At 43.4% G+C, this 23,597-nt stretch overlaps 2 protein-coding genes across 3 annotated transcripts; both read left to right on the top strand.

The window, feature by feature from the left end:
- The first annotated feature begins 1,939 nt into the window (after positions 1 to 1,939).
- On the top strand, positions 1,940 to 14,362 carry LOC118782897. The gene is made up of 9 exons (XM_036536519.1): positions 1,940 to 1,963; positions 3,230 to 3,373; positions 4,181 to 4,227; positions 6,163 to 6,203; positions 6,796 to 6,879; positions 7,755 to 7,849; positions 8,448 to 8,510; positions 11,313 to 11,609; positions 14,348 to 14,362. Exons 1-9 carry the CDS (start codon positions 1,940 to 1,942, stop codon positions 14,360 to 14,362), a joined length of 810 nt encoding a protein of 269 aa, XP_036392412.1.
- On the top strand, positions 11,576 to 22,761 carry LOC118783369 (SAM domain-containing protein SAMSN-1-like). 2 transcript variants are annotated; one of them, XM_036537204.1, is made up of 8 exons: positions 11,576 to 11,609; positions 17,403 to 17,480; positions 17,799 to 17,939; positions 18,512 to 18,632; positions 19,078 to 19,226; positions 20,582 to 20,788; positions 21,319 to 21,469; positions 22,513 to 22,761. In XM_036537204.1, exons 3-8 carry the CDS (start codon positions 17,865 to 17,867, stop codon positions 22,680 to 22,682), a joined length of 873 nt encoding a protein of 290 aa, XP_036393097.1. In that variant the 5' UTR covers positions 11,576 to 11,609; positions 17,403 to 17,480; positions 17,799 to 17,864; the 3' UTR covers positions 22,683 to 22,761. The 2 variants fall into 2 exon arrangements, with proteins under 2 accessions (XP_036393097.1, XP_036393096.1); XM_036537203.1 differs by lacking the exon at positions 11,576 to 11,609 and adding an exon at positions 15,851 to 16,029.
- The last annotated feature ends 836 nt before the right edge of the window (positions 22,762 to 23,597 follow it).

The following is a 23,597-nucleotide window of genomic DNA, read 5'->3' on the forward strand; positions in this document are numbered from 1 at the left end:
AGTGGGGGTGCACTGAGGTCCTAAACACCCCCTGCCGGGCCAGTTTCAAACCCGACCACTCAGGCTTTGTATGAAACAATCACTTTTATTGTCTGAGCCACTCGAGAGCACCTATTGGCCTCTCTTTATTTATTTATTTTTTTATTATCATTATTGGTCCATTCAGAAATCCTTTTACAATGTAAAAGGGTCAACATGTCAGCTGTATTACGGACATAATTTATCTTCCATACTTTGTAGGAAGGCAAGTTAGGCTGATGAGATAAGACTAATGCATTTATATCATATCTAGGTGGAATAAAGATGTAGTTCAAAATTCCTCTGTAATGTTATCAGTGCATGGTCAACATGTATGGTCCACCTGAACGTTAAATCACTCATTTTTTTGTGAGACTTTTGTGAGATACAATATTGACTATGATCATTTTCCTTCCTGTTTTTATTTGGGTTGAATGTGTATAAATGTATTTATTTTTAGGGCCCTGTTTCCATGTTTTCATTTACAAGCAGAAGCTTTCTGTCAACCATTCCGCCTAGTCTTTTAGAAAGCTATGTGAAATGTGTGTGTGTGTGTGTGTGTGTGTGTGAAAGAGAGAGAGAGACAGAGAGAGAGAGAGAGAGAGAGAGAGAGAGAGAAAGCAGGTGTGTGAAAACATTGAGCAAACAGCAAACTAATTAATTGGTGGAAAATTAAAAATAAATGGAAAATATAATAGATTATATTTTGTATTTTCTGATCTAACAATTTAATAAACACAAATCTGAACAATGGTTCACTATAGCATACCAGCAGTCCAGTCACAATAATTGACTACTATACACCTGAAGGAAGAGATGTGTGCACCTGACAGCAAACTGGACATGCAGTTTGATGGAAACATTAGAACTGTTCACCCTATATTTCAGTATATACTTTCGACATACAACAAATATAAGTACCCATTGAATTAACGAAATTGAATAATCCAACTAATATGCCATTTTTTAATCTGCCATTTTTTGATGCTTTAATCTGGCATTTTTGCGAAAACCATGTGACAAGAACATAACATGCTTCCTCATGTTAGGTCTGAAATTTAAAGCCATTACCACGGGTATAATAACACCTCTGCCATTATCACCACTCACAGCAGTTACACTAATGACTCAATGCAGGTGTGCTTAACAGCTCAGCCTAAAAAGGGTAGAACAGAAAAATGACAGAGTAGAAATTGAGTAAAATAGGCTTAATAAGTCAGGCTAAAATAACCTTAACATGCCCATGATTGTGTGGCTCATTAATCAGAAATAAAGATGATAGTGAGAATTACCCTGCAATGAAGTAGTATCAGGGCTATTAAGTGACATAAACATCATTCTAACCATCAGCACAAACAGTAGTGAAGATAACCACAAGCCACTCTAGCCATCAATGCAGATGTAATTATAAGACCAGTATGACCGCCTCTGCATAGCAGTAATTTAATAGCCTACATCATGTACCAAAAATGTCAGTCTGCACAAACAGCAAAAACTACAGTGAAACTCTTGATGTAACCAAAAGCAAACAATAGAACAATGCTACCATCATTAACACGCTGCAGTAATCTTAGAAAAACAACCACCATGGGAAACAATATTAACCAACTGCAATAATAACAATCAAACTGTAGGCCTACCACCATCAGCAAAGCTGTATCGATAACAAGATCACACTATCGTCATTAAAGAACACAATCGTGAACCACACTAAAGGCCGCACACAGAAAATGAGGGGGTTTTTTTTCTTGTTTTGCTGGAGCGCCCAGTAACGTCTGATTGTAAAGCGCTGCTGTTGTGTATCTGTTCATTGGATTAAGGGAGGGATTCATCTGGCATTAATCTGTGGGGCAGGAGGCAGCGCGGGTTTCCTCGCGGCTCCATTGTCTCCGCGTCCCGCAGGAGTGACTTTCACCCCGAAATGAACCTCTTCTGCTTCTCCCTGGTAAGAAAAAATTTTTTGCGCTTCACTCCTGCTTCTCACCTGTTGGAACTCTCGCACACCATGCGTTTAAAGTAGCGCGCATCGCACGCCTGCTGAAGCATAAACTGCGGCTGGCAGCAAACTTGAATGGCATGGCGAGGGATGAAACGGCAACGAGACACAAAGAGGGCGAGCTAACTCTGTGCTTTGATATGGACTGACTGGCCGGTTTGTGTCATGTTTAGATGTTGTCGAAAGGCGTTTGGAATAACTGGTGCAGCTTGTGTATGATGCAGGAAATGCAGGCACAAGAGACGAACACCTGCGGAGTGATTATAGTTGCGCTGACCCTGCGTTCTATCTTGTTCAATCAAATCAGACAGACAGAATGGAGATTGTGGCATGTATTTTCTGGAGTGAATATGCCTCCACATGTCTTGACTTTTGTGGATATTTCCAGGTTCCACACTGTGCAAGTCTAATCTAAACGTGATTTTAGTAAAACAAGACCTCTTTACGAACTGGGGAAGAAAAAAATAAGTCGGTCAAGCAACATGATATATTTACAATTGCACATAGTCGGATCATCGGACAGATGTTGGGAAGATCGTTTGCTGGTTTGGGATTATGGAATGACCCACTCCGAGCTCCTTAGAGCTGACCCTGGGTCAGCAGGTTGTGCAGTGAGATGAGATCGGCTATCCCCTCGATCTTCTGGAAGATATTTGACAGTAGTCCTGTTATTCAGCTCTGTGTGTGGAAAATCAGTTCACTCGCGTGCTGCTGCCAATTGAACTGTCGCGGGTGTTTCGTCCAGGATTATTATTTATGCTTTTCTGAATACATTAACCACATTAAGTGACTTGTTTTAGATTTTGCTCACGTATAATGTATAAAAACATAATTTACTTAAAGTACTATATATAGTTCGCCTATAGTATAGTATAGTTAATTATAACAGGAGAAAGTAGTTATTATGAACATATGGTAGGGTACCAAAACGTCTGCCCCTGCTGCCTTGGTCATATTATGGTTTACTGACAATCGCATATGATGCTGAAATCCTACAGCTCCACCAGGCTCCCTGCATCCTCAGTCACGGAGTATATCAAGTGCATACAGCCACTTAAGATTCTGCTATCTCAGAGAAAATCTCTCAGAGAAACATTCCCACACCGACAGCTGTTATGCGTTTGTTTTACGACAAGATATAATTCGTGTGTATGACAGACGTTTTTAACATACCCATTTGCGCAGTGAATATTGATAATGTGACTGGTTTCCCAGGAGGGCTCTATGGACAGTCTCTACGAGGCGGTCCAGGACGCCGATGAGGGCCAGGTCTACACCATCCCCAGCAGGTCGTGTAGCCCCGCGGTCATGCTGGACGAAAACGCCAAATGGCGCGGCTCCGAGCGCTCCATCTCCCTGGTGAGCCTGTCGTCATTTACGGTTCAGTGCACACATTAGCAATGCCGTCTTCATATTGGGTAATTTGGGTAATTTCATGTTGTTACAAGCCATAGCTTAGTCGTAGCTGGATGTTGATGGTTAATGGACTTCATTTTATAGACTGTTAGGAATCCCTTTCAAATCAGTACCTGAACTGACCGTGAGGGCTAACAGAATGCAAAGACCCGAAACAGACAGTGAAGAACACCAGGTGTGTGATATTTGAAAACACAGAGTGCCAGACTCACTCATGTGCTTTACGTAAGAGGGCATATGACTGAATGAGACATAATTACTGAATGATATAGAGAGCTTTCACATAATGCCATGCCACGTCAACAGGATACACATTACAGTAATAACCGTAAGTGGTTGCCATCTGGTGAACGAGACCATGGTTAAGTCTGCTGAAGCCTGATTAATCTAATGACAGGGTTTACAGCCCACAAACAGACCTCACCTGTGCCAGAATACTTCACCCTATCAAATGTTCAGTTTATAATAAAAACAAACTGTCTGTGAAATCAGTCCCACTCATTTAAAATGACCCGACAATTGCACCACAGTTGTCAAAATCCAAGGATTGATTCTGAAACAAACCATCAAATACTGCTGTTTGTCTATAAACAATGCTCCTCCATGCGTGGAGTGGATATTTAGTTATCATATTCAAAATATTTATAGCATGAACACCTTAATGAATTTACAGACTGCCTTTACAGTATAATGGACATTAATGGCAAAAGGCGTCTGCTTGACTTTTCAGCTGTGTTTTTTTCTCCTCAGGAACTGTCCCAAATCCACACCACCAATGCAAAAAAGAAGAAACGGAAGTAAGTCCGGTTTTGTCCTGTGATATTTATTTTGATGGAATCTGTGGACACTGGAGAGCAAAATGGCTGGTGTTTGTATCCATGCCAGTGAAAGTGAGCGGCTTAGCAAGGCCACATAATGAAATGGAGGCAAAGGCCCACTGTCTCCCTGGAGATAATGCTTTAAGCAGAATCTCTTTAATGTCCTTGCTGTCCTGTGGCTTTGACCGTCTACACCCCCCCCCCCCCCCCCAACAGCTGTGTGTTTATAAAGCATACCCTCGTATGGGCTAATTTTGAAAACAGTGTTCTACAATTTAAAATGATAGAGATGTCTGTGCCTCTGCTGAAATGTACTTGCTGCCCTGAGGTGGTGGTGCTGAATGAGGGCTGCTTCTGGGATTGAGGTGTGTGCGCAGCGCTCACTCAGAGCGTGTTGCTTGCTGCTGGGCAGTCACGCCACTAAGGGAATCCACACCATCTGCCTACATGTCCCATCAGCCACTCTGCATGGCCCTGAGGGCTTTTCCTGCTTTTGGACTTCATTTTTTAGCTCCACAGGAAATGAGAATGCTGTAGAAAAGGAATGTGGCACATCTTTAAATTCAGTGGTAGTGTTAATGCACACTCCACACTTCACTAAATGCAGTGATAGTGTTAATGCACCACTCTGCACTTCGATAAATCCAGAGATAGTGTCAACGTACCATTTCACACATCTCTAAATTCAGAGATAGTGTCAACGTACCATTTCACACATCTGTAATTTCAGAGATAGTGTCAATGTACCATGTCACACATCTCTGTGTTAAGGGATGGTGTCAATGCACCACTTTACATATCTCTAAATTCGGGGTGCTACCTTGATCCATTCATTTTAAACCATGTTTAAACCTCCCTGGTGATGGTTGTATTGCTGTAGGTGACTGGCCAGCCTGATCCAGAGACAACACAAAACTGTCTGGGACCTCAGCCCCCCAAGACATTCAGAATCCTTCAGACATGTGTGTGTGTACTGGCTTGTGAATTAAAGGAAGCCCTGTGCTTAATTTAGTGGCCTTATCAATTTATTCCAATACAACAGGCGTGACCACATTATAGGGAGTTAGTCTGGCAGGAAAAATGCAGAATATTTCAGAGTGAACACAGATCTTGCAATTGAACACACTGAGCTGTTTGATTGTAGATGATTTTTGCCCAACAATTCAAGATGACTCTAGTCAGACAGAACCAAGGGCCACCAAAATACGTAGGGCTTTGAATGGACACTAGTGTATATTGGCATATATGTTCTCTTGGGTAGATACATGTCCTCCCTCCTGACCAGTGTTTTCCTGCAGTATTAGTGTTGATTTAGAGTAGGGTGGGTGGGGAACATTGGGAGCTGCTGATACCATTGTGAAACAGTGCCAAATTTAAATCGTTAATTAGGGAGAGCCTCATCACACATGCTGCTCCAGGTGGACGTGAGCCACTGGCTGAGCTGCCATCCAAGCAAATAACCTTTCACGCCTGGAAAGCAGCCAAGCCAGCTCTTCATCCAGTTAGTGACTTACTGATCTACTAAATGCTGAAGAAGAAGGAATTCCAGCAGTCCCGCACCCCACCCCGGTTACAGTTTATCTGTAATTTTTGCTATAATGCAGTTCCGGAACAGTCCATTCAGAAAGGAGTTTGTCTTTTGTTAGGGTGACCATACGTCCTCTTTTTCCTGGACATGTCCTCGTTTTGGGACCTAAAACATGCGTCTCTAAACGAGGACGTGTCCGGGAAAAAGAGGACATATGGTCACCCTACTTTTGTGCATTGTAACACAATAATGATGATGTACCAGGGCGTTACATCCATTGGGGATCTAGCAGCGATGCGTGTGTGTGTGTTTGCAAATGTGAAATTAATTCACAAAATCCACATCAAATAGAATTATGATCTTTCCTTTCTGTCATTCTGTTTCAGGCCTCTAATACCCAAATCCATGTCTGACAATGAAGCATTAGGTTTGTATACGGCACTGGAGTTACATGTTCTTTGTTCAAGAATTTACCCTGAATAGGGTCAGGGGGAAAAATAATCTTACTATCCTGACATGAACACTGGACATCAAAACTGCGGCTCTGGTTTCGTAACAGACTCATGATTTGGCCTTTTGTTGACAACACATTTAGATTCAGAGAGATTGCAGAGTAGCCCCTCCAATTTGGTCACATGATTTAGGGGTTCGATGATTAGCTAAAATCTGTGAGGAGTGTGGTTGTTTTCAGCAAACATTGATTCAGCAAGAATAATAGTTAGGAACAGGAATTTTGTCTTTGTTTGCTAAAGGCCATTCAGAAGGTCTGTCTTAGCCTGCAGCATAATATATAAAGATCTGCAGCATTAGATTTTTTTGGCCCTTGTTTTGTCTTTCCCTGTTTTAGTCTCTGTCCACTGTGTCTCAGGAATTGAGTGCAAGGATAAAATGTTGACTGTCTGATTCACACTAACCTACTTGGCTAACACACAGAATCTGAGTCCCAGTAAATTTATTTTTGGCCTCCTTTAACCCGCCCCACAAGTAAATCCTTTATGGGTTTGGTGTCCCTCTTGCAGATAATGCTGAGTGCATTAACACCTACTGGCCATCATCCAAGAAGAGAGAAGATTTAGTTCACCTCAGGAACAATCAAAACGGAGGTAAATGGACAATGTTTTCTGTATTTAAAGCTATGCGTTTTGCCTCCTGTTCATTTGAGCAAAATGTGCTCTCTGTTCTGACTTACACGGGGTCGTTTGGTGTGTTGCGACAAACAGCCCAAACCTCCTGATGAGGAGTTGCAAAAAAAATTAAGAAAAACAATGCAGAACAGGCAAGTCTGGATTTATTAAGCCTTTAGCTGTCTGCAATAGATTAATCAAAGTGACAGCAAAATGTTGAGGGTGTTGAGGATTGAGGTCTCAGTTGCTAAGGAGAGCTAAATCGGTGACAGGGCTTACAGGAACACACAAATCAGGTGAACCTTAAATACACACTTTTTAAAATACTGTAAAGGAATGACTGAATGGGTGAGAGATTACCTCTGAAACTCACAACAAAGGAGGAGGTTCAGGCTGCATCTTTCAACATTTCACACAATCTGACACTGATATGAAAATGGGTTTAAAAAACAATTTGGGGCAAAGTACAAACAATTTCTTCAGTGCGAAGTATTGTGTCACAAGATCGTGCTCTGTCAGTTACTGTTAATTGAAATGGCTGGCTGGAGTGGCTAGTGGAAATGGCATTTAAAACATATTCCACGTCTAACTGGATCTTGAGCTGCAATTTTTTTCTAGGAAGTCAATAGAATTTGGAGGGGAGCCCCAGAGAGCGTATGTGTGAAGTAGGCAACAATAAAATAACTTTCACAAGGCTGCTTTAGAAATGCCCAGCTACTCCAATCAACACTTTTCCCGGGATTCGATCTCTCAAATATCAGCTGTTGCAGCTTTTGGAGGGGCCCGTGATGGACAGGCATGATTAGTGCTTTCTGAAGGGAGGGGGCTTTGATGGTAAGATCTGTTTCTCACAGAGCTGGGAATGGAACTGCTTCAGGCCGGCTTTCAAATGGGGGACTGCGGATTGCGCCAACTCAACAATCAGAGGGAAAAGGAGCAGGCCACCCAGGTAACCAAAATGAAGCGTCACACATTTTGTCACTGATAACCATTTGCTTCATTGTCTATACGTGTGTTAAAAAACATTGCACATTACATGATCGATCTTTCAGAAAGCAATGTGTATCATATAAAGGACAATTCTGCCTGACATCTGCTGATGTAAAACGAGTGTTAGGAACGATTATCATGTCAGCAGACTATCAACTATAGTTTAACTCTCAGAGTCTAAGCCTGGAGATGTGCTAAAGAAACGGGACAGAATGCAGGGGTGTGCCGCTGAAATTCACAGAATTACCAGGTTCTCTTTGGAGCCCACATCTCTACTCCTCGGGAGTTACACAGGAGTTACACCACCACCCTAAATGTTCTGCTGGGCGCGTTATGTAAGGGCCCGATTGCCAGTGACGTCAAACCAGCTGTGAAAGCCATCCTGGAAATGGCCAGCTTTGCTCAATGCACTCATGCGGTCACAGCGACAGCTGAAAGCCGCCGTGTACTTGCTCGATAAATGTAATGATCTGAGTGTTTTAGCGTGTTTGATCTCTGTGAGTTCATCTCTTTCATATGTTGCTTTTTAATGCATGCTATCTCTCCTCCGTTGTCAGGTCATGAGCTATGACACGTGGATTCCAAACTGGGAGCGTCCGAACAGCAGGCAGCAAGATCCGGTAGGTTCCACATATAGGCGCAATCGCAAGCTGTTGCACGCGATCTGTTGAGCACACAACACAATGACGCAATGGTTTGGTTGGGTGTTGTTATCATCAGAGTTGAAAGTTTTCGGCTCCATTCAACTTAACAAATAAAAGGGAACATGGCACTCATGTGTTACTGTTTAGGAAGGAGGACACTGAGCTTGCCAGAATCTGGCAGTGTGAAATAGCCCACAGCATGTTCGACGTTATGTTGATGTTATGCAGACATTTGCGTAGCTGAATGTGTCTCTGCAGTAGTCCATCCCACTGGTATCTCATGTCAGCATACCTTCCTCAGGGAAGGGCACACTGATTCATTCAAAGCCTGTCACTTCTATTACATAAAGGCCAGGTTGGGAAAAGGATGGAGAATTTATTATTATTATTATGAACAAAGAAATTCTGGCATTTTGATTGGACCGTGGCTAAGAATGGGCATCCTGGCTCAGTGGTTATCATGTTTGTTTTCAAGCTGATTTCTACAGCCCCAGGTTCGATCCTAGTCTTGTCATTTGCCGGACAGCAACCAGGAGCCCACGGGGTGGCATAAATTGGCTTTGGTTTTCCAGGGTTTCCTCTACTCACACTCTCAGGCACCCTGCGATTTGTCAGACATCTTTGAGTCGCTCAAATGACATCAGCAGAATAGCACCTCTCCACCAATGAGTGCCCACTCCACTATAGGGCACTGTGTGATTTATTATGTGAAAAATAGCCATTGGCTGCTTGCGACTGTATTGAAGAACTGCGGTCATCTCGGCCTCTTGAGTGAATGCGGTGGTTGCTGCTGTGAGACTAGCCTAACACACAATCTTGGATTTCAAAAGAGGGTTGTGTAAAGGGAGAAAAGGCTTCCTGTCTGAGCTGAGCAGTGTGCCTAGGCTTCCCCTAGTATGGGGAAATGTCCTGCTCTGAAACAGGCCGATTCTGCCCGGGCTGAGAGAGCAGTATTCTGCAGTAAACCAGATCCCACCCGAGTGCTGGGCTGTGACTCTTCTGCTCAGTGCAGTGACCGCTGATAAAGAGAGGGGATTGAGTTCACCTCAGGCGGAGTGAGCGCAGAGTAATCACTTAGTGCCAACGCTGGCTGGCTGGGTAATGTGGTGCAGATGGCAGAAGGCAGGCCTTGGGGTCTGCCCCCAGTAATCCCAGAGAAACGGTCATTGCCTGGGCACCAGCCGAATCCCACCCCCCCGCCCAGACGCTGCTGGCACAGACTGCCATCTGCCAGTCTCCACGACGAGCAAGCGGGCTGAGAGGAAAGCAAGAAGAGCGCTTTCAGACAGCGTCAGATTATATCACAGCCCTGGCCCGCATGCTAATACCAGCTCACTGCCATGAAAGTAGAGCAATCCATTCATGAGATTCGCTAACATTTTTGGCTCTTCATTCGTATAAACCATTAATGGTAATTTTGTTAAGTAGGTGAATAATTTCTTTAAAATGTAATTTAAACCACCTCATTCCCAAACCTCTGCAGTCTAAGCACCCCTGCCCCCAAATGGCTGTGGCCATCTTTTATTATGATATGACCATATATCACATGTATTATCTATAATTATATGACGCCCCTTGTTGTATAAGGGATGTGTCCTGCTTAGAGGAGTGAAAGGATGTCACTCACAGAGAACACAGCAACAGATCAAAGTGAGCCTGTTTCCAGTGCTTTTCTGTGTCATATTGTACTGAATTAGGTTAGAGGTGTTGTTCGAAGAACAGTTGCATGTTACCAGTTATTCTCTTAATAGGAAATGACATCACTAATATTCACACCACATGTTTGTTAATTCATGATAATATGTCTTTATGTCAGCCATGAGTAAAGCACAGCTTGCTGGCGAGGCATAGTGTATCAGAGCCTTGTTAAGAGCTTAAACAGTCGTTGAAGGTGTTGCTGGTGGGTTAGCTGAGAATCTTTATGTATTGGTGCTAAGTGACCACTTCCTACAACGACCTGTGTGTGTCATTGTGCAATGACCACTTCCTGTAATGGCTCTGTATTCTGATTGGACCCAGATTGCAGACACAGATGGAGCAGAACTAAGGGGAACTCTGAGAAGGGTCCAGAAATCTTCACGAGGGAAGAAGGGGAACCAGAAGCGGACTGAGGAAGGCAGAAACACAAGTGGTACATCATGCCTGACCTGAACCAGAATGTCGCAGGCTCACATCCCAGGCTGGGTGCACCCTGGAGTAGCATGCCTAGTAAATGCTCTGGTGTAGGAGCGGATGCTTTGTCAAACATAATGTACGCAAGTCAACTATGACAGAGGCGTCTTCTAGGAAAATGGATGATGTAATATAATCACAGAATGAGTCTAACAACCAGCCATGACCTGCTCATGCTCAGTGATGACTCAGTTCCAAAAGTTCTCAGAGTGAAATGACATACAAAACAATCGTCAAATGATCCAAGTGCTAGACATTCAGTTTGATTATTTTATGATCCCACGGTATCATACTATACTGTATATGCGATACATATGCGATATGACAGGACACAGGAGTTGAGATATGGCTTTCATTATACAATTTGTTTTACAACATTTGTTTGAAAAGAAAAAATACTGTCAGCCTTCTGAGAATTTACAAGTAAATACACTTATTTATGGTAAGTCCTACGATTATTGAGAGTGAATATGATTTCTGATATGAAGGTGTTGATCGTGGATATGAATGCTGGCTGTTTCAGTGTCACCCTGCCCAGTCCACCCTGGTGATGGCGTGTTTGTGGATGACACTGCGGTCGGCTCCTGCATGGCTGTGCCGAAAAAGGCAGAGAAGAGGCCCAACACGCCCCAACGCGCCCAGGAGAACTCTGCCCCCGGCCCCATTCCTACGGACCGGGGCTGGGCCATGGGGGTGCCTCCAAACCGCCAGCGCTGGAGCACCTCAGGGGAGCCCCCCCCGCCGTGGGGCGGCCCTTACCACACCTGCCGCCGACCGCTCAGCGAGTTCCGCGCGTACACATGTGACCTCACCCTGCCCCGCCCCGACAGCCTCGCCCGCGAGCCCTCACCCCACTGCGTCGCCCGCTCCATCACCAACGCCGACCTCTGCGTCTCCAGCACTGTGAGTGAGCCAAGGATTGTGGGTAGGGGTGTGGATTGCAGGGGGCATGCTGGGGTCTATGGATGTAGTCTTGCACTTCATGCGAAACCGCTTCAAAAAGGACCTGCGTCCTTTTTAAAAGGATGGCTCTGCGTGAAAATGTAACCCTTGGGAAAGTTTTTGGTTGGAAATCCCAAACACTAATACATTGATTCTCTGAAGGTGCAAGGTAGATTTGGTGTGTCCAGCTGAACATCACTGCTCTTTATTATGAAAGCCATTTTGACTTTCTGTAAAGCCCCATTTAGATATACTGAGGAGCTAGCATGCTGAGAGGTAAACTGCTGAATACTTTCCCTCAGAGCAGGCTGTGATGTCTATTAATGACAGTGTTACCTGTTGTCTGAAATGTGAGGGTTGTTGATGGTCACCATGATGCTCCTGCTTATTTCCTGTTACTCTTTCACTCACGCAAACAGCCAAACAGGGGTTCATTATTTGTCAGCCACTGAAAGGAGTGCGTGTGAATCCAGATCAACACTGAAAGAGTGGTTTATGTAGAGCAAACATACCTTTTGACACACATGGCTCTTAGGTAAAGACATGAAAAGGAAACAGTCACACTTTGAGTATGAGACATTTAAATTTGAAAAGGACTCCCACTCAGCTTTTATCATTTATTTTAAATCTGGATGATGAGACGTTCTTTGAAGGCCTTCAGGATGAGTTTCAATGGAGTGCTTGGCCATGGTTGGTTCTCTCCTGCACCTGTACTTTTCTCCAGTTTTCAGAAACTTGTTTCTGTAAGAACCGGTTTTCACACTGCCATTTGAATGCTGAATACAGATTCCAAATATTCTGAAGAAGGGCTTTTGCAAATGTGTTTTGGCAAAACACAAACATAGAAGACGACCCTGCCCTCAGGGAAAATTATGGGTCAGAATTACCAAGGCGAAGGCCTGCGCGTGAGATTTTCCCTCAACGTTTTCCTAGAAAGGGATAACGGCACCAGCAGAATATTAATGGCAGAGCTTTACATACACTTAATGCTGCCGTATGGCCAAGCATAGTCCTCTCTCTTTGCGCCTCTCAGACTTTCTATTTATGTATGTATGAAATGCATAAAATATATGTTTTAAATTAGAGAAAAACATTGCATAAAAGCGGAAAAAGCAAAGTTAGCCTTTGCTTCAGTTCCTAACTCAAGCCCAGGTCCTTGTGTTGTTGGTGTGAACCTGGGCCTATCCATGTTTATGCCTGTCTGTCCTGATACATTTAAGTGATTTTATCCCTGTTGGAGCATGGGTTAGCCCAATTTTTCCCCTGTTAAAGCATTACCAATGGATGAGTACAGCCACTTTAGACCAAAAACTAAAGGTGAGACAGAGCTGATACATCTCCTCCTGAAATCAAACTCTCAGCAAATTCTCAGCAAACTCTTTTTTTTTGCTTGAGGAAAAGAAAAAACAAAGCAAGTGCGCCCTGTTTCCAAGAGCTGTGAACGTCTGAAGAAATGTATTATAACCTCTAATCCTGGATTGAAATTTCACATCCCCAGATTACTCTCTGTGGGATTAGGGTGTTATTGCCTACAGGCCTTACTCCTTCTCACAGGCTTTGTCCCTCAGCTTGGTCAGAGAACTCAGAATCGTTACTGCATCACTGGATCGCCTGGCAGAACCACACAGTTCTATCACAGCGATCTGGATCACACCCAGGAGAAAGAAACACGCTCAGGCTTCACCTGCTTTTGTATCAATGTAAATTCTACATCCACAAGGCTTATTGACAGTTATTTCCTCCAAAGGGCCTTTCATCAGTGCGTGTCTTTATCTTCCCATATTCAGACAAGGATCAGTGAATGTAAACTTAATGTGGTGACAGATACATTTCCAAAAGTTTGTTTAATTATAGATGGAATAACAGTTCAGTTTTTGTTGAATGCTTTCAACCGTAATAAATATTAAGTCATAAACGTCAATGGTCAAACACCTCTTGATTTAAAGGTGTGTTTTTATGGATGAATATTGAACTGGTTTGTGTATACAAGTGTCACAGAGCTCATTATAGGGCTGTACTCTAAACAGGAGCCTACAGGAATTGTATGCAGATTTAACTGAAAAGAAGTCAATTTGCCCTCCAAATGAAACTACAAAGAGTAGCTTTAACTGCTGCATTTAGAGACATGCTGCATCTACTCTTACCCCTGTATCACACTGTTGGTCAGCATGTGATTGACCAGATAAGTTCAGACATACAAATTGACATCATGTTCAGAAACCCATTGTTTCACTCTGAAATCATAGTCTCTTAGACTTCCCCTTCCTGGGGTGTTTCACAATGGCAGACTAGTATGGTAAAACTGAATTATCGTTTGAATTGTTCAAAAAGGACAAATGCTGTGAACTTCTCCATTTGTTGACAGGTTCCATGACATTCAGTGCCAAATGATAGAGTTTCACCTGCCACACAGAGCGGCCCTTGAGCGACAACATTGGCTAAGATACTTGCTCCAAGTGCAGTCTGAGGTCTACTGCTCGGGTTTGAGTCTGAGCTGTGTCATTCGCTGACAGAGACCAGGAGTCTGTAGTGGCAGAGATGTGGCTTCATTTTTCTGAGGAAGCGGGGTTTCATTGGCCAGGGTTAACTGCTCTCAAACACTTGTGTGTTATTTAGAGGAGTTCAGAGAGATGCGTCGTCATAGGACTGTGACATAGCCTGTGTTTGCTGCGCCCCGGTGCGCCTGTGTTTGAGTGCAGAGGTTTTTGCAGTGATACAAGTTGCAGTGTACAACTGGCAGGACCAGAGTTAGGGGTGAAAAGACATATGCACAGAAACACTACAGCAGTGCTTCTCACAGGTAGATTCTGTGTAGAGGGTAGAGTAGATGTATTCATTAATGTATTCAGAATCTGGGCTGGAATTAAGTAGTCCAAACATCGGAGGGAAAAACTTTATATGAAACATAAAACTCATTTTACTTCATGTATGATAAAGTCAGTTGTGCTACATAGGGCCACAGGCAGGCAAAGACAGGCCTGCAAGAATAAACCACAGGCAAACATACTTCAAAGAAAAGAGGAAATAGTGTGTGTGTGTGTGTGTGTGTGTGTGCGTGTGTGTGTTTGAGGTATCGTGAGTAAATTTTTTTAGCTGTAAGATTGTATCATACAGGTATCAATACTTTGAGTGGCCGAGCCATATTTGCAAATTTGCATACGGTGGGATGGCTAATGAGGTGTATTTGTGTGCTGAAAGCATTTTTGTTATTTAATCCAGCCATAAGTTGTTGAAAAGAAAAACACTTGTGTGGGAGCAGGGTTAGGGTTGGCTGAGTGCTATTTAAGTTTAAACATTCCTCCTCCACAAATATCAAGGCTTCTCTCCCTACCACCACAGGTAAAAAACAGAAATCATCCATGGATATCCAAGTCTTGAAATGGGCTGAGCATAGTTAATGAACATTTTGAAACACACATGATCATTAGATCAAAGGAAGCTCTTTCATAACTGTTTTTGCTACAGACAGGACTTCCTGTGTGCTGTGTTCATGGCCTAAGACTTCCTCAAAGCAGCAAACTGGCCTTTAGAAATGAGGACAGAGGGAGTGTGTGAGAACGACTGCCTGAATAAACTGCTTGCAGAAACAGCAGAAAGCCTCATACATCTTGCTGTGTGGAGTATTTCTGTTAAAGCATATTAATTTCAGTACGATACAGGTGTCAATCATCGTCAATTCGGGTTTTGAAAACACACCCCTATGGATTTCAAAGGGGAAAAATAGAATGACTTTCGGGCCAATAATAAGAATGATTCAGGTTCAGTCAGGTAAGCAGCATAAAGAGCTCTTACCGCAGTTATTCTGCCTGGTGCTTTGTTTGACGCCTCTTTTCCAATAAATGAGTGCTGGTTAAAGCGATTAATAGAGTGAGTTTCTAGCCAAGAATAAGAATAAGGTTAAGAGTCAGTAAGTTGAGTAATATAAAGAGCACCTATCTCACTTATTCTGTCTGGTGCTTTATTTGAGGTCTCTTCCAATAAATGAGCTCTGATTAAAGCAATTACTCAAATTCCCATGCTGAAGAGTTTTATTGGCTTTTTCTATAGGCAGTTACTAGAAGTGATGGTGGCGCTGTGATTCGGCGCAGACCGCAGCGTGCCGACCTCAGCAGTTCCGAGGGTGTTTTTCCAATGCGAAACAGACCTACGGCAGATAGACAGAAGGTGAATTCGCTGACATCCTGTCTGTTTTGAGGAAGCCACAAGCGAGGCCGTTCCGCTGAAGTGTTTGCAGTTCGTGCGCTGAAACTGATGAGGCTACTCGCAGACCGTCAGCCCTTCTGGACTTTGTAAAGACCTATTTTTAAACACAGGACTGTAGACAATGCTTCAGAGGAAACCATCAAATGTGTCAGACAAACCAAAAAGCAGCAAACCAAAGGTAGGATTCTTAACAGGAACAGAAGGGAATTAACTGTATTTTACCATCACAACATTATTGTTTTTTATGACTTTTAAACCATATATCTTTATTGATGCTGTGCTGTATGAAGTTTTCCGATTATTCAGAAGTGTTGTACTAGTACCAGCTATTTAAGTGATTCATTGAATTATTCAGACAAATCAGAAGGCTTTTTAAAATATGCTATCAACATGACTTGTTCTACTTTTGTATGTCTAAATTTATTTGAAAAATTACACAAACACAAAGAAGAAGAGAGTTGTGAATAGTTCTGTAAGCATGTAAAGGAATTGGTTTTAATGGGATCAATGGGTAAACATGACAAGCGGCACCTGCCACTGCCAGCGCTAATGCTAATCAGTGAATATGACTGAGAATGACTGTTGATTTATTGAATCTAATTGCAATATGAAAACAAATGTGAGCGAGAAAAAAGAGAGGAGCTTATTGCCCCTTGCTGGGACTTTAATTTGTCATCTTTCATGCGATTCCAGTGCACCAGTAAACAAAGTCATGCAAAAGGATGAGTGGTCACAGTGTTTAACCATCAGCTATGACACAGTCATGAAAATGGAACAGCTGTGTGGTCAAATCTAGTTACAGTCTGACCGAACCAATGGGAAGGGCTGCCCTGTGTGTGTGCGTTTGTGTATGTGTGACTGTGTGAGGTCTGTCTTGGTACTTAATGGAGATTACAGGGATTATGTCCTGATAGAATTACTGACTCAATTTTGCACTGATGCAAAATTGACAGGTTTCAGACAGATTAAAATACTTTTAAGTTTATGAAGAATTTATATCATAAAATTAAAATAGCCAAAAATGGTGTCTAAATTAATTGTCATTTGAATGGTTTCAGTGCACAGAATCTCACAGAGGTGGCTGTACTTCAAGTAGGTGGTCTTACCTAACATAAGAGGCATTATTACCTAACATAAGAAGCATTACCTAACATAGGAGGCTTTGCCTCATGTAGGCGGCATTACCAAACACAGGTGGCATGACCGAATGTGGCAGGCATGAAGTGAGATGAGCTGAAACCTGAAAGGTATTGGCATCTCGGTGAGATAATGTCAGCTACACTGGGCAATGTCACAGAGAAAGGCCACTGTTCTAAGTGAGCAATACTGTGACATGTCACAGCTAGAACACAATGGATGTGATAATTATGTGTTTATGAGGGTTATAAAAGCATATTTCTGTAAGGACAGTAATGTGTTCTGTGTGATATTGGGCTGTATTAGGAATGTTTAGAGATTACATTTGCACTGTACTGGGTTACTGTGTAGATTCCATGCATGCTGCTATCCCTCCAGAGTGAACATGTGCTAATCTGTACTTTCTCCTGTCAGCGCTCCACCAGCTTTGGCCGCTTTGATGCCTTCAGACATCCATCCCCAGCAAAACTGGAGGAAAACGGAGACCCTCCGGTATGTTACCCAGTGTTTCTGGCTTTGTTTGGTTCATGTCATCAAAGTATCAGAAAAGCTTCTAGTAATATGTTAAAGGTATGAAGGTCAATGCAAAATCAGTAAAGAACAGCTGCACAGACCCTTAGTCAGAGAACATGGAAGTAAAATATGCCATTGGCTAACCTGGCTCTGCTATGTGGCTTCCCTTTTCCTGTTTGAGGGGAACCTAATAAGATAGTGAACACAATATGCCACAGTGCTAGTCAAATAACTTACCCAGCTCTGACTCTGTGTGTGTGTGTGTGTGTGTGTGTGTGTGTGTGTGTGTGTGTGTAGCCCACAGATGGAGATGCAGGGTCTGATGTTGCTGATCAGAACAAATCAGGTGGCTTGGGTAAGAAGATGAGGGCCATCTCCATGACGATGCGCAAGAAGATGGGCAAGAAGTATAGCAAAGCGTCCTTCTATGACGAACAGGTGAGCCCTCACTCAGGGCATCCTTACTTAGGGCCCCATCACTTAGGGTGTCATTACACTGTTCTTAAAACGCTCCCATTGCTCTCAACTGGAATCTGATGACATCCCTCTACTGCCACTTTACGATCCTCCCAACAAAAAGACAGGTTAAATCTGACAGTTAACAAAGACAGAAATCACCTTGTATTGGCTGCTGTGGACAGAGAAATAGTCATATGTGGATGAAGAGGTTTGTTTAGCTGATGTTCTGTCCCAGCAAGTTAACACAGAGAAGACAACCCTCTTGTACGTACATATGCTTCAGCCTGTTAACAGCCACCACAGCAGGTGAGACAGACTGCACAGCACGTGGTCCTTGCAGAAAGGCAGCAGCTCTTACAGGTGGATTATGCACACCGTTCCCGTCCTGTTATAAATGCACAGAGAGGTCTCTAGCATTATTGACTTCCCTCCTCAGGAGTGAACCACGCCCTGAGATTCTGAGCAGGTTTAGCACACAAGGGGACTCGGCTGACCCCAGGTTAGGATCAGATTTGACTTCCCTTTCCCTCTAACTTTTCCTGTTGGTCCAGGGTGAGGACGATGTGGATCGGGACCACGAGGGCGAGCCTGAGAGCGGGCACCCCCTGGAGAAAGACTCCGCAAAGACCAGCAACTCCCAGGAAAGCCTCTGCAGCGGCCGCAGCTCCTCCAGTGAGTCAGAGCTCAGGAAGCAACAAACACAAAGATAAAGCCTTTTCTCACTCAGGGATAGCATGTAGTGAAAAGACAGCTATGGAGACTCTAGGAGAACATCACACCCAAACTCTTGTCATCTGTTTGCTCATCACAAGCATTTATGGATCACGCCTCCAGGAACTTGCACATAGTGTGTCTGTACATCCAGCTAAGCACTTTTTCTGGTGTTTGTTTGAAAGTGCTTCAGTTTTCTTTCCATAGAACACTATGATTTCATTTCAGGCTGCAGTTAGGTGTTAAGTGCTGGTCGCAAGGCTGCAGTTAGGTGTATATGTTAAGTGCTGGTCGCAATGCTGCAGTTAGGTGTTTATGTTAAGTGCTGGTCGCAAAATAAGTAAAACAGCGACCATTGTCAGAGAGCAGCCTGAGGTGACCTTTGACCTGTGTTGTGGGTGTGCAGGTGGTGTCACCAGTGGCTCAGACGGCTCCAACAGAGACAGCCTCCGGCTGGAGGAGGATGCCCCTTACACGGGACAGTTCTGTGGGCGGGCCCGAGTGCACACGGACTTCGTACCCAGCCCCTACGACACCGACTCCCTCAAACTCAAGGTCAACAGCCCCTCCCATCCCTTCTTCCACATGACCACATAAGCAACCCCCATACAGTTTGGAGAGAACAGTAACAGGATTAATCTATTATTCTGTTATACATCTATTATTGTAGCTTTACGCCACCTATTGCCATTGCATTAGGAATAAAGCTAACAATTTCACACTTTCAGGTCTACTCTGCAAATGCTCTGCCCACACCCATTAAAAGGCAAGACCAAGAAATAACATGTTTAAAGTGTTTTAATGGCCTTTAAAAACCCATATACTACTAGAGAAGAGGGATTTTGTGTTGGTGAGAGGCTACGTTGCTGCTCTGGTTTAGAAAAATGCTTTGCTATGTATGTGTTTAGGAAAGAACAGCTTTTGGTTCTAAAGACTACCATGCTGTTAATGATCAGTGTCACCATATGATAGCCATTCGAAGCATGACATTTTTTAACGTTTCAGGTATAAAATTTATTTGAAGTTCACTGTTGAAAATAAGCAGAAGTCAAGTGATTGATGGCCATGTCTGTGATGGTTAGTGGTAGTGCGCATGTGTGGAGTGTGTGTGTGGCAATAATGAACAGCTGTGTCAGACATAGTTTTACATAGCTTGTAAAAAAGTTGTGTGTCCTTCAGACTCCATCTCTCTTTAAAAAGTCACTCAGGATTCAGAACTGTATTACATGAAATTAATTGTAGCTATAAGTGATTGACAGCTGTCATAATTGATGGATTGATAACATTGACAATGTGCATAGATATGTAGGAAATGGTGCCCAGTACAAGTGCAACGGATCACAAAACTCACGGTTCAGATCGTATCGCGGTTTTTGAGTCACGGATTTTTCGGATCAGCCAAAAAAAAGGAAGACAAACATAACTTATGCTTTCCATTTATTACTTAAAGCAAGCAACTTTTGCCCATGGTCTTAAATGCTTAAATGAACACAACATTCATAGTGTCCAATGTTTAAATAAAATCTTAAAATAAAATATTCAATACTCAATTGTTAAAGTGCAATATGAGCGCTTGTTCTGCTGTTCCTTGGTTGTGTCCGAAATCGCTCCCTATTCACTATATAGTCCATATATATATATACATTTTACACTTGATCGTTGGACTTAACTGCCAGCTAGCTAGCTAACGTTAGTTTCAACCAGTTTGAACAGATGAAGCTGGTTGCTAGTTCTCTCATTAAGTCTCATTAGGTAGCTGTATTATCTAGCTAGCAGGTTAATGTCAGTTGCTCCAGTCAGGGGTGCTTGGCTGTATCCAAAGTCATTAAAACTCTGAGCCTGTGTATTTGGCGGAGCCTCTTCTCTCTCTGAATGTGAGCCTTTGTTCCTTTTTCACCATTCTCCCGCAGGTAGGGGATGTCATCGATATCATCAGCAAGCCCCCGATGGGCATATGGACGGGAATGCTGCACAACAAAGTGGGCAATTTCAAATTCATCTATGTTGACGTCCTGGTTGAGAAAGAGCCCGAGGCACCCAAGATACGACCCCACAGGCGAAGCAAACGGCCGCGACCAAAAACCCTACAGGAGCTGCTGGAGCGCCTTAACTTAGAAGTGAGAGCACACACACACACATGCACGCACATGCACAGACACATATATTCACACGCAAATGCACATCGGCACATGCACACACATACACGCACACGTGCACACAAACACATACATGCGTTTAGGGACACATACAAACACACACATTCACACACACACACAGACACACACATACCTACATGCATACGCAAGTCAATACAATGAATGCCAATAATCTTGTCTGTACATTCCGGCTGCATCAATATTATAACAAATTCTTATGTCCGGAAATGAAAGAGGTGGATCACAGCATTCAAGAAAAGAGACATTCATATGAAAGAGATGCCAAGTTTCCAGCCTGGCATGACTTAGTATAGCAGCTCCGACATCCTCCCGTTTGATGCCAAGAGCTAATAAATACACAAGACATAGAGTGCTTATCTGGTGAGTTTTTCAGAAGGAGCATCAGAGACAGATAGGCTTAAGTGTACAGAGGAAGAGCAAGGTGTGATATATGAGAACAGTCTGTCCTAAGCGCCCCCCTTCCCCCACAGGAGTATGCCTCCTCTCTGCTCCTCAATGGGTACCAGACGGTGGAGGACCTGCGGGACCTGAAGGAGAAGGACCTGATCGAGCTGAACGTCTCCAACCCGGAGGACCGGCAGCGGCTGCTCGCAGCGGCTGAAAACCTCCAGGACGCTGACAGTGAGTCACCTCACACCCGCGCTCGGATTGAGCCACGGCACCCTCCCAAAAACAGCGTGTGCAGTGTGTGTGTTCGGTTGCTAGAATGGCCCATTTTTCGTGGTTGTAGAGGGGAGCGCCAGTGTACACATGATGCTATCAAGGCTATATGTAGCACTGCATACACCTTTGAAGCAGCACTTTGTCATAAGACAAGAGTGGCTAAGCTATTCTAGAGGCTTGTCATCTCAGGTAGTTGGAGAGTGGAAGCACAATGACTATGGTGACTGTGCTGAAAAAATGTATGTGCATAACCATGTGAAAATACAAGCCAAGCCATCTGTTTTGATGGTTGTGGACTGACTCTTTGCAACTGCACATTTTGTCTGTGATAGTGGGCCTTTTATTAATACTGCAGGTTCAGACAGTTCATCAAAACACAATTTCAGACCATGCTTACGTCTGGCTACCTGACAATCAGAGAGGGGATGCATTCACTGGGAACCAACTGTCAGACTGCGCTTCAAGCTCTCACAAAGTTAAACGTTAAGAAAGAAGTCTCAAAAGCACAGTCACGTCACAGAGAGATAAGACAGGGGACTTTTCACTGGTTATCTGATTTGGTAATGGTCTGCGTAAGAAGCAGGCGTTTACATTAATGGGAAAGTGATGCAAGCAGTAAATACTAAAAATATGAGCCAAAAACAGGATGCGGTGACAGCACAGGAACGGGGGCTGTGGTTCACTGCTGTTAACATCTTTTACTTTTGGTAGTCAAATCCCCCATTTTTTTTACATTTACATATCAAACTCCTCCTAGAACACCACTAAAGTCACGTCCACAGAGTGGCTTTGCATTCTAGTGGCCTGCTGACACTGACCAGACGGTGATGCCTTTGGCTCTTCCTGTGGATGTGTGACAGGTGACAGTCTCACCTGGCACTCTGCACCGCTGTAATTTACCCCAGTGTAATCCCATTAGGGCGGCATGGGAACAGAATCCTGCCACTGTCCCTCCGGCCACAGAGACAAGCACAATGATACCTCTAACCTTTCCCCTGCAGACGAAAATGAAAGGGAGAGGGAGGCCAACCAGGAGCCCAAGTCCAGGTCGGGCAGCTTGAGGTCAGATCAGGACGACTGCCCGAGAGACTCCGGCTGCTACGTGTCGTCAGAGAGCTCAGACAACAGTAAAGAGGACACAGAGGGCCAGCCGGCAACGCCTGAAACTTAACCACTCCGCATGCGTTCAGAACACACATGGGTCTGCTGCGTCTACGTTGTACATACTGAATGTACATGGAAGGACTGCCTGTTTGTCTCTGCTTGTGTCTGATGTGTGCTGTGGTTAAATTGGTTTGATTTCCTTTCCATTTGCTGTTATTTTGTGAGCCGTTTTCATTTGCTCCTCTGTGTTCTTATTCCTACTGAAATGGGGTCCTCCTCAGACTTTGGCTGTAATTTTGCAATAAAAGCTCAAGAGGACCGGAGTCCAATCAGAGACCATAAAATGTGCACAAACCTCTGTAAACACACCCCTGGTTTTGTTGCGGTCATGGTACAGAAGAATAGCTTTGTTGTAATAATGTGTCAGGTAGCACATGAAGGCAGTGTGCTGTAGCGACTCTGCTGTTGTTGTGTGTGCTTGTATTTTTTTTGTTTGCAGACTTTCTTTTGCAAATGTCAGATATTTCAACAGATGTTATGTACATACATGGTTTCACTCTGTGAAATCTAAGACCTATCACAAAATATATAGGATTATTTATACTGGACTCTGTTTAACTACCTTTAGCTCTGTTAGAAGTCACTTGAGGCTGTCATACAGAGGAATGTCCTTTTCCCGCTGCATATTTAACCTCATGGTTTGGTAGCACAATTTGAGAATTATGTGTGCACATTTTTTATGAGTCTGTGAGATTTCAAAAATATGATGTATATATGTTTGAAACTCTAACACTGAAATCAAACAGACAGTAGAAAGTAAACTGGATTATTTATGTTTGTTATTGTTCACCTCCCCCTTTACTTTGTATGTAGATTTTTTTCATGTTATGGTGTGTTACTTTTCAAAATATTTTTCCAAATAAAGTATATTTTGAAGTGTCACAATACAAACATGAGTTCTTTATCGGTTCTGTTGAATGTA

Source organism: Megalops cyprinoides, chromosome 9 (genome assembly GCF_013368585.1).
Source record: "Megalops cyprinoides isolate fMegCyp1 chromosome 9, fMegCyp1.pri, whole genome shotgun sequence".
Lineage (NCBI taxonomy): Eukaryota > Metazoa > Chordata > Actinopteri > Elopiformes > Megalopidae > Megalops > Megalops cyprinoides.